The sequence below is a fragment of the Atractosteus spatula genome, chromosome 5 (assembly GCF_055471065.1).
Source record: "Atractosteus spatula isolate fAtrSpa1 chromosome 5, fAtrSpa1.hap1, whole genome shotgun sequence".
Classification (NCBI taxonomy): Eukaryota; Metazoa; Chordata; class Actinopteri; order Semionotiformes; family Lepisosteidae; genus Atractosteus; species Atractosteus spatula.
The window spans coordinates 15,456,925-15,467,790 of NC_142710.1; the positions used below are offsets into that span (position 1 = coordinate 15,456,925).

The window sequence follows — 10,866 nt, forward strand, 5'->3', positions numbered from 1 at the left end:
TACAGCAATGCTATAGATTGTACATCAGAATGTACATGAAATAATAAATATACATGTCCATGAAAAGCTATCCGCAGCACAGCTCGAGTCATGTTACAGCACAAGAATTTATACCGAGTTACTTCCACCCCGATAAAGCAACCAACCCGGCGCGCAGTACCTGTCTTCGCCGACAGAGGCCGCTCCGCATATTGGACTAACAAGAGCCGTGCGGACCAGAGGCGGACAGAACTGCCTCCTCGGATTCTCGCCACCAATAGGATATTGGAGAGTATTTTTAGAGCGGTTAATTTTTCACACAGTTTGTGATCTGTAAAGACCAACATTTCCTCACGGCGCTCAAGGGTTTTACAAGACACGAGCGTCGTCCTCCCGAGCAGTGAAAAAAAGAGATCTCATGCCAAAGATTACATTTGGTCACCGAGTAAAATGAAATAAAAGGTTTCCGCTTTGGGGTGGGTGTGTGTGTGTGGGGAGGGGTCGATTTGCTGATTCAAAACACGTTGCATCTAAACGGCCAAAGATAGCAGGATGCTAATCACGGCTTTACATCCCTGGATGAAAACGTATTGAATGCTGTGGTCCGGCCACTCAGTGCGGCTGCTCCGCCTGGTCCAAAAGAACCGCATCCACCGGCAGAACCGCGGACACGTTGCTAGCCCTCAACTCAAATGCTGCGAATCGTTTTGGATGACAGCCGTCTGACACTTGGGCGCGCTGAGTACACTTTCAAGATTCAAGTTAGTGCTCCCACGGCGCTTGGATTGGGGTCCCTTTCAGCTCCCCGGTAAGGTAACGCAGCCCCCCGCAGGCACAGGGCTGCATGTGCACAGAGAGAGAGCGAGCGAGCACTTCCTCATTGCGGACCAATCGCGGAAGGAGACGGCCGTCATGTGACTTCCCTATTTCCACCCTCCCGAGTCTGTGTTGCTGTGTCCAGGCGGTGCTCTGCTGCAGAGATGGTCGTTTTGAAAGGAATACCGCCTATCATTTCTCCAGACCTGTTGTATGCGTTGGCGAAAATGGGTCACGGCGATGAGCTAGGTAAACGAGTGATTTCGCTCGGACAGTGCGCACGTACAGGCCTCTCAATGACAACAATATACAGGCTTATAACACGACTACGGCAACTATTTACTATACTTTACCCCCACCGGTCTTAACTTACTTAAAATACTATGCGGTAGCATGAAAGGGGAATGACTTCAACTTCCGTGTCCTTCATCAGAAATAAAGGCTGTAGAGAGAAGGAAATCTGGAGACGAGCCGGAAAGGGCGCTTTGACTTGCCTTTTAACTTTGGACCCCGATAGATGCGCATGCGTCTTAGATGTGCCCCGTTCGCTATTAAAGGCTTTCACCACTCAATAGTTTCTTAGTGCCAGCACTTTTCTTTTAAAAGGCAAACTTCCTTCTCTTGCAACGATCTGACCGAATAACTCAATGCTTGAAAGCCCTTGGGACCTCCTTTGATATTATTGAAGTATAATGTCCCCAGTTATCACTGAAGGACAAACGCTCAACTGTAGTTATAAAGGATTATGAATAAAACTGTATCGTTTCTGTTGCTATAAACACACACATATCACAGTAAAATGTTTGCACCTGCTGAAGTCAACTGAAGTTTCTTGTTGTTAGCTTTGTCACCCAGGTAGAGGAGGTTTAATGTGTGTCCACTAAGAGCACCGTAGGTAACATACAGCAAACAGGAGAGACCTGTACCAACAACCTTCCAGCTGCATTGTTAGAAAAAGAGATCCAGCAATCAGACTTTTAATGTAGAAAAGAGCAGAAGGAAGGTTGCAAACAAAACATCGTTCTGTCCACCTTACTCTGTTGATAGTTTAGTAAAGTCGGTCAACAACATGTATTCCAGCCCTGTCTAAATGGGTGCTTCTTAAAAACGAAGGTGTAAAAGACATTAAAACAATCTTTTAATGCCTCCTTTGTTTACTCCAGTGAATTGTAGGAAAAAAAAAGTTTCCTGGCTCAAAAACTGATTTGAAAAGCAAGAAAAATAAGACATTCCCCTTTTCTTTCCCTAGTCTGGTATCTTCATTTCAATTCGGATCAGGCCCTGCCGTGAAGCATACAGTACACACCTTGCAGTGACATCTTTTCAGCAGGGAGCTGCAGGACTGGGAATTGTTTTCTTCTTTCAGTTCTTGCAGATGCGAACTTCCCTACTTCTTCCACGTGCCGGTGTGGGCCGGCTGAAATCAGGGCTGATGGTAAGGGAGCCCCTCTTGTCCTTTTTTTTCCCCAGCTGGTAGTTTCTGAGCTTGGTGGTGTGAAAGCAGGTCTTGGCAGGTCCAGCCTGTGGGATGTCTGTGTCAGACAGTGAAACTGTCCTGAGGGGTGTGTGAATGGGGGAAAAACGGTGCGCTTTTTTTTAAAAGGTGCCACGAATTGCACATATCGGTTTGCTTCGTCAGTTGCTCTCATGATAAATTTCTTCCTAGGCCTGCGCATTCCAGAGCTCCTGGGAGCCATATTGAAGCTGTTTCCACTGGACACTTACGTCCCTTGCCCGGTAGGTTCGTACACAGGTCTGTCATTACAGCTCCTTTAGTGTCATTTGTTCTTTCCTGGTACTAAATAAAACAAGAGATGAACTGAATAATGACATCATTGCCTCATCTTTGGCTTTTGTATACAATGTTAATGATCTTATAAAGGTGGTCATTTAAAACGGTGCCTTTTAAGAATTATTTCTAAACTGCCACATCAGCATGTCTTTTATGTGTCCCACTTGATCTCCTGAATTTGAAGGGCCCAAATCTATCTGCAGCTCCTTCTGCAAATTTAGCCAGAGAGACAAATGGCTGTCAGTTGTCTTCCAGCAACACAGCCTGTCGGAGTCATTATTGCTCTATACACACTCCATACTCCACATACATTAACTCCTACACCACTACATACACGACAACTGAATGTAAGCCGAAATTGTACTTAAAACTGTACAAGTTGCACTATTTGTACTCTTTATTAATCGCCGTATTACTTTTGCACTGTTCGCCGTATTACTTTTGCACTGTTTTTTTCCTGTTTGTATACTTTCTCTGTTTTGCGGATTTGCACAGTTTTGGACAATTTTGCACTGGCACCATACTGCTGTTTACACTGTTATTGTTGTTGTCTTTCTGTCAATTCTCTTGTCTGCTGTTCTATTTATATACTGCACCTGAGAGACTAAGTGTAAGTATAATGACAAATAAAGTTGCAGTTCAAGTTTGCTGGTGGGTCAGTGAGTTTCAGTCAATCCCGTGTGCCGCGGACCTTGGGTAGGCTGGGTTTAGAAAGCACAATCTGGCCACCTCTGTTTGCTCCCTTCATTCAAAGAGCAAGGCAGTGGTCCCCCAGTATGAAAGTACAGTGCGTGATTGCTGATCATCCAGCTTATGACTTCCATATGTCAAAGTCGTGTTTAAATTGATAATCCCTGCAGGGGGGGTCTAAAGAAGGAAATGTCATGTGCCAGCTCACACTAGCATCTCGGCACTCTCACGAGCTAGAGGTGTCAGTTCCAGCCGCAAAACTAAAATGGTGCCACGAGTCCTCTGTGCACTGCTCAAGTCAGCGATGGCGCCCTTTCTCTAATGGCCAGCGTCTGTGTCTGCTGTGACAGGCGGCTGTGATGGACGTGGTGGACAGTGACAAGCAGAAAGGGGTGGAGGTGCACGTGTGGGACGTGTATCAGGAGCTTCTGCATCAAGCTGGATCGGATGTCAGTGAGTTAATATTATAGTGCAATCAGGCGATCAGATGAGTCTTAGGGACTTCAGCTTTTATCAGCCTTTTGCAGCTTAAATAAAATGCATCATGTGCTTCTTGCTTAATATGTTGATGTAAATGCATGCTCCAGTTCAGTCATACTGTGGAGGATAACTGATGCTGAGTGGCCAGGTTTTTTCTCAGAAGCAGCTGTCTTTGCAGAAGACACAGAAGTCATAAGAACTGTTAGGAGGTGGTATATCAGCAAGGTTCCTGTAATTTGCATTCCTTCATTTGGAGTAGAAGATGGTATTGTAGATAACAGGAGGCTTTTGGTAAGTGTGTCTGAGGGATCTGATTTCTTTCATTCCTCCAGAAACCTTTAGAAATGCTGGAAAGGTTTGCATTTTATGAACGGGCTAAGAAAGCATTTGCTGTTGTCGCCACAGGGTAAGATTTATTTATTTTTTATAGGTTTTAAAAGAAGAAAATAATAATTACTCTTAGGTGTATTAAAGCTCATCATACTGGGCGTGTGCAGTAAACAGATGGAACAAAAGATTTTATTTGAGTTTCCTTTCAGTAATTCACTGAATTCCATGTTAAGCAATGTATGTGTCTAAACATCAAGTGAAGTTAACCCTTTACAATCAGGCCAGAGCAGGTTGTCAGCAGGTAGTCACTTTTCTATATATGAAACGTCCAATAATAATAATAATAATTAATAATAATTGCTTACACTTATATAGCGCTTTTCTGGACACTCCACTCAAAGCGCTTTACAGGTAATGAGGACTCCCCTCCACCACCACCAGTGTGCAGCCCCACCTGGATGATGCGACGGCAGCCATAGTGCACCAGAACACTCCCCACACATCAGCTATCAGTGGGGAGGAGAGCAGAGTAATGAAGCCAATTCATAGATGGGGATTATTAGGAGGCCATGATTGGTAAGGGCCAATGGGAAATTTGTCCAGGATGCCGGGGTTACACCCCTACTCTTTTCGAGAAACGCCCTTGGATTTTTAATGACCACAGAGAGTCAGGACCTCGGTTTAATGTCTCATCCGAAGGATGGAAATATGGTCTTGTGCATAAATCCCAAATTAAAATCAGCCCACTCAGTTAGCCCAAATGTTTGTTCATTGACTGGCTGCAAATGGTGAGAACAAGCGTTACTTCCACATGTGAATGTCAAACTTAGGCTCTGCTGCTGGTCAGTACCCAGTTCAGCTGGTAGGTCCAGTCAGAATCGCCTGACCTTGCCTTATCAGAATTCCCTAGCCTGAAAAGAATAAACCATTGCTTTACTGGACATAGATTTTTAAATTTACCATTGAGAGATAATGAAAAACAGTATTCAGGGAATGTCATTGAAATAATAAAAACTGGATATACTGTATAGGTCTTGATTTCCATGCACTGAAACTTGATCTTTACTTACACAGCACCTTGTCTTGCATCTGTTCTCAGAGAGACCTCCTTGTATGCTAACCTGATCATCAAGAAAGGTGTCATAGGAGCGGAAGACTCCTGCTGACTGGAAAACTGCCTTTGATCTCAAGCTCAGGGTCCCGGGACATCTTAAAAAAGTGAGGTTCTTGTCAGTCTGCAAGCAGGGAGAGGTTTTTTAAGAAAAGTTTGTTTGGTCGGAACCCGAAACAAGGCAAACAGTTACCTGCACATTAAATAAAATCAGTCTTTTAACATATTCAAGGGATGCACCAGTTTATACAGTATATACATATTGTAACATTGTTCAACAAAAGTTGTCTAATGCATTTGTAATAAATGTTTAGCTTTCTGGGGGGCAAGAGTTTCAGAGATGTATTGTGCATTTTTACTGTTCCATGCTGAGACACTGCTGCATGGCTGGAAGTCTGGAGCAGTGAGGGGGGTTCAGGTTGATGGCACATTGGGGGTCCTGACACATGGGACCTGTAGAGGGGTTGCATTTGAGCCTGAGGTCCCCAGGTGCAATGGGGAAATACATGTGTAGAATAGTTGAGAAGTATTTAAAATAGAGAAGTGGGATGCAGGGAACTCGCAACAGGGCAGCTCTGGTGGGATCAGAAAAGCCCTGGGCAACACCAAGAACAATCTAAAACAACTCATCCATTCTTACACGCTTATGCCACAAAGCCGAGTATGTTCAAACCAAAGCAAATACAGACTGGTTCTAGCTGTATTTTTTTATGAACGCTCTGGCTTCTTTTGAAAAATATGACAAACACATCAAAACGGTTAACAATAGCTTTTATTTTAGCCAATTTATGCAGAAGTGTTCCATGTTTAAAGAGGATTTCAGTTGAGATCTTACTCGGCCAAGCTTTCAGTGTGACAGAAGACAGTCGCCTGTGACGAGAGCGAGGTTCTCCCCATTAGAAAACAGCTCTTACAAACTAATCCTTCTTCTGCGCATTTAAAGACAAGTCGACCGAGTAGCTTTGGTTAGGCCTGTGATTTAGCATCAGTTATTCAGAAATGAAGCAGATGGAAGAGTGAACCAGCCCTGGTTTTTAGACGCCGTGGTGGATGTGGTCCCGGTCTTCTTCTGGTTGGTGCTTCACCTCGTAGCTCACCGGTTCCGTCTTGAGCGGTGGGTTGTGTCGCGGGCCAGGCTGGGGGGGGTGGTGTATGTGATCCACATCGTCTTCAGGTTCCTGGTTCTGCGAGGCGTACAGGCCCGCAAAGTCCCGGGGGAGGTGGAACTCTGCATCCTGGCGGGCCTTTGCGGAGTCCTGGGCTCCGGGAAAGGCGTGGTAAAGCTCGACTGCGTCAGGCTCTGCCTCCTGGTGTCTCTCGGCAGCAGCGGCGTTCCTGATGCCCAGCTCGGGGGACTGCCGGGGCCCGAGGGCCTGTGCCAGGTGTTCGGCAGAGAAGGGGTGGTCCAGATCGTCCCTGTCCTCTTCGGCTTTGAGATGGGTGTGCTCTGTCATGTGTCTCACAGCTTTCCAGATTGCCATTCCAGGGTGGACATCCTCATCAGTTATCGCTAACCCTTCCGGAGGTTCGATCTGCCTGATGCCCACAGACAGCTTCCCATCTAGATCTCTAGATGTATGAGAATAAAACAGGTTATCTCAATATGGTCTCCTAAATATGTTCTGTTTTAAGAAAACCACCATTGAGGTGGCTGGCTGGCAAGAACATCATTTTAATATTATTGTCATGACGTGGGATGTTATCACTGTTATTTATGACCAGGTTCTGTCAGCTAATGCTGACGTCACACTACATGGCTCGACCCGACTTCTAGTTGGAGAGCATGTCAAATTTCACGACTGCAGTTGCTGAATCTTGCTGCCTTTTCTGTCCTAGAGGGTGTCAAATTAAATGACTAGGAATCGCAGGGGGTGACAAAGTACACAATTCCCTCACAACTTTTCATCACGGTTCCAAATCTCGTTTTGCACCGTGAAAGTACCGCAAGGTCGCCTCATTTTGGCAGCCAATCAATGTGGAGCACACCGGAATAAGAAGAGGAGCACCACACAAAGGTAAACAAACAACAACCACGAAACATCAAACGGACGTCTGTGCTGGCTCCAAAGTTCGACGAGCCTCTCCTCCATTTGCACAGTTCTAAACACTCACTTTCCTTCCTTCCTTGCAGCCACCATTGTTCTTCACTGTTTGTGGGCATTGTCTGTATTGTACTTCTGGATGAGCGCTCATTGGCTGTTGACTGTTGCAGACGCTAGAGCCCACCTATACAACTTGTGACTCGCCAGTTTGATTTTGTCGTAGCGAGTCGCAGAGAGTTGTAGGGGCGGTATGACTGAGTCGCTGGGGGTGTCACACTACACAACTGACGGTAATGACAGCCGCGCTGTGATTTTCTTACGATTATGTAAAGGAAGGCTACGACTGAAAACCCTAGGAAAAGTCCTGTAGTGTGACGCCGGCATTAGACAGCTCACCAAGTCTTTGGCTTTCCTTGGGCTTGAAGAAGCAGAGTGACAAGCGAAGAGCAAAGATGCTGCTTTTCAACAGGAAGGCTTTGGGTTTTATCACAGTAACTACCATGTGTTCTAACCATCTCAGTAAGGGATTAACACAGGGTAAATAAAAAACTTACAACACAACATCTTGATATTGACCAGGGTCCACTTCTTCCTGGAAAGATATGACAGTGTTAAAAAAACCTTCATGTGACACTGCAACATGACTTCACAAATCAATTATGCTTCACAACTGAATGACTCACATGTGGAGTAAAATAATAAAATTGGTTGGAAATTAATACTGGATCCTGTCCTGAGTACAGAGAGCATGTAGTTTTATGCTCTTTCAAGAGTGGGCACTCAGCAGCTAAACACAGTCAGGTATATCAAACTGCTGTGTTTATACATTTCTGTAAAGCAAAAATCACTGTTGCTTAGCATTTAATTGATTAGGTGCCAGTGATCCACATTGTCTTTCAACATCTAGAAATTATAAAAGTATACTGCTGATACTAATGATTAATTGCTTGCATTTACTGTATATAGCTGTGTATGAGGGAACCCACTTCAAATTGTAAAGACAATTTAATTTTCTACCTGAATTAACGCAGTTGTTCGCTTTAAAAAAGCATCCTGGCCAAATTCCCCCCTGGGGCTTTACCAATCATGGCCTCCTAATAATCCCCATCTCTGAACTGGCTTCATCACTCTATTCTCCTCCACACTGAGAGCAGATGAGTGTACTGGTGTACTATGGCTGCCGTCACATCATCCAGGTAGATGCTGTGGTGGAGGGGAGTCCCCATTACCTGTAAAGTGCTTTGAGGGGAGTGTCCAGAAAAGTGCTTTATAAGTGTAAGGAATTATTATTATGAATACAATACCAAGATCATACCTACCCAGGTCAAATGTGGCCTAGCAGTGCTGGCACTGAGGAAGACAGAGATGGTGGACAAAAGGAAAAGCCTGAAAGAGAGTAAGGACAAAAGCAAAATAGGGATTATGGTGAACGTTTGCGTCTAAGAAAACACTTTGTAGTGCACAGTGGACTTTATAAATTAAACTTCTAATTTGGCTCTTGCCTGATTACTAATTAAACTACTAATTTGCCTCTGTCAGCCAATCATGACTCAGTCATGTCAGTCATGCGTAAACAGTAGCAACTGAAGCCCATGATTGTATCTTTTGCATTCATGAAAGCTACATCTTTTTAATTGGCTAAACTTATTCTTAATCAACTCACTTTGGTTAGTGTAACCCAACACCACGCATAAAACTGGCCACCCAGCCTGTTTCTGAAATCATTCCTTGAGCTCAGTGTTTTGTTACAGCATAGAGCAACACTTCTCAATTATAATAGTGTTATAGTACAATGCTCTGTTCTTCCAGTCTTGAATAAATCCTGTGTTTTAAGATAACCTTAATGTTTCTACCATTTTTTCCAAAAAAATGAACATATTTTCTAGTCATACATTTCACAATACATTAAAATAAACGAGCAGTAAATTATTTTTGCATGATACAGTACGTAACTGGTAATTAACTACAAACATCACTAAAACAGTCAAGTTTCAAATCAGTACAATTAGTACAATGGTACTAAACAATACAATTGCACTAAATCAGTTCAATTTCCTATTAGTGTGGCAAAACTGTAAACTACAATGTCTGATACAATAAATTATACAAGAGTTCTAATTTCCATGTAGACAGTTTAACAATTATAATGAAAACTTATTTTATTTTTGTTCGATATGCTACATTTGCTGATTATCATAGCTGAGTTTCTAAATAGGCAGCAGATGGTTTATAAAGAAAACAGACAAGGAGTTTCTGCTCTTGACAGTATGAGTATCTGTCAACCCCTAATTTGTCGTTGATTGTCAGTAAAATTATGGATAAAAGACGTTTTGGAGGATCATCACTTTTGAGTGCAGTTTTTAAATTATTTATGAAAATAAATTCCTACAATAAATTCTTTATTCATATCTATTTAAAAATGTCATTTTCATCAGATATAAAGTTTATTGCATATATAGTAAATATAAGATTTATAAAAAACAAAAAAATCTAATTAAGCCACCTACATATAATTCAAGCTGTCTTTTTTGTTTCTCTTGAACACATAATCTTTTCTGACAGATGTTAATGAATTGTTACATCCCATTAAATAGAATTATGTAAAGATGTGGTTTGCTTTGTAATTTTCATGTTTTTGCAAAGGCTTTAATGAGTAAGTATCTCTAAATGGAGTGGTCAGCTACAGAGGATATGAAAATGTTTTTAAAAATGTTGGTAGATGTCTGTTTAGATGGTATCTGGGTCTGTGTAAAAACCATAAGTTTAACTCTCAAACTAATCTGGGTAAATTTTAATGACAGAAGATTAGCTGGAAGTAAAAGAGTCATGTTTCCTTCCCTTGTCTTTCACTTCCACAGTCTAAAACAGAAATCGACTTTAAAATATCCTTACCTGAACATGGTTTCGTCTTGGATGTACCCGTTAATTAACACAGAAGAAGACAATCTGAACAATCTGGCCACAGAATAAAACCACAGTGCTATAAAACAGGGTAAAGGTCGTATAATAAAGACATGCCTGGCACTTTGTACCTTCTTGTTAATTGTTTACTCTCTCAAACAGTGCAGGCTAACGCAGCTTACACGTAAGAGGAACAAGAAATGAATTTGTCATAATTCACGTATACATTGGTTTTAATACTAATGCAACCTGCCGTTTTCACATTTCTTACTGAGCAATGCCATGGCACTGGCTTCTGAGAATACAGAAGCAGCAAATATTCTGATGCGTTAGGAGTGTCCCATTTAATGAGGAAAGAGACAGAGAAAAGTATAAGGGGCACTAAAGGATTTGATTAAAAACAATTTGATTAAAGTGAAAAATAATTAAACGTACAAACTGACAGACAGGGTATTTGTCTTTTTGTCTGATCTCAGAAGCTCAGTAAAGCTGGACCTGGTCAGTAGTGGGGTGGGTCAGTCCTGGACCGGGTCAGGACACTGCTGCTGTAAAGCAGTTGGTGGACCAGTAGGTGGCGCTCTTCCCTCTGAACCAGAATTTCCCAACCAAAGCCCCAGTATGGTGATGGCGAACCCTGTCCTGTAGGAGGCTCCACCCATTCGATGAGACTTTAAACCAAGGTGCTTGGTCAATAATGATCTCATGGCACTGCTTGTATGTATAGA

The 10,866-nt window shown here is 42.8% G+C and overlaps 2 protein-coding genes across 2 annotated transcripts; one reads left to right on the plus strand and one right to left on the minus strand.

Annotated features, from left to right (window-relative positions):
- Nucleotides 1–906: 906 nt before the first annotated feature.
- On the plus strand, nucleotides 907–5,535 carry fuom (fucose mutarotase). Its single transcript, XM_088917325.1, has 6 exons — nucleotides 907–1,044; nucleotides 2,162–2,230; nucleotides 2,462–2,532; nucleotides 3,628–3,726; nucleotides 4,090–4,163; nucleotides 5,187–5,535. The coding sequence occupies exons 1-6, from the start codon at nucleotides 960–962 to the stop codon at nucleotides 5,251–5,253; spliced, it is 465 nt and encodes a 154-aa protein (XP_088773451.1). The 5' UTR covers nucleotides 907–959; the 3' UTR covers nucleotides 5,254–5,535.
- Nucleotides 5,536–5,952: 417 nt separating this feature from the next.
- Nucleotides 5,953–10,202, minus strand: LOC148834593 (uncharacterized). The gene is made up of 4 exons (XM_088917413.1): nucleotides 10,133–10,202; nucleotides 8,560–8,626; nucleotides 7,795–7,832; nucleotides 5,953–6,767 (listed from the first exon to the last, which is right to left on the minus strand). The coding sequence occupies exons 1-4, from the start codon at nucleotides 10,138–10,140 to the stop codon at nucleotides 6,233–6,235; spliced, it is 648 nt and encodes a 215-aa protein (XP_088773539.1). The 5' UTR covers nucleotides 10,141–10,202; the 3' UTR covers nucleotides 5,953–6,232.
- Between the last annotated feature and the right edge of the window lie 664 nt (nucleotides 10,203–10,866).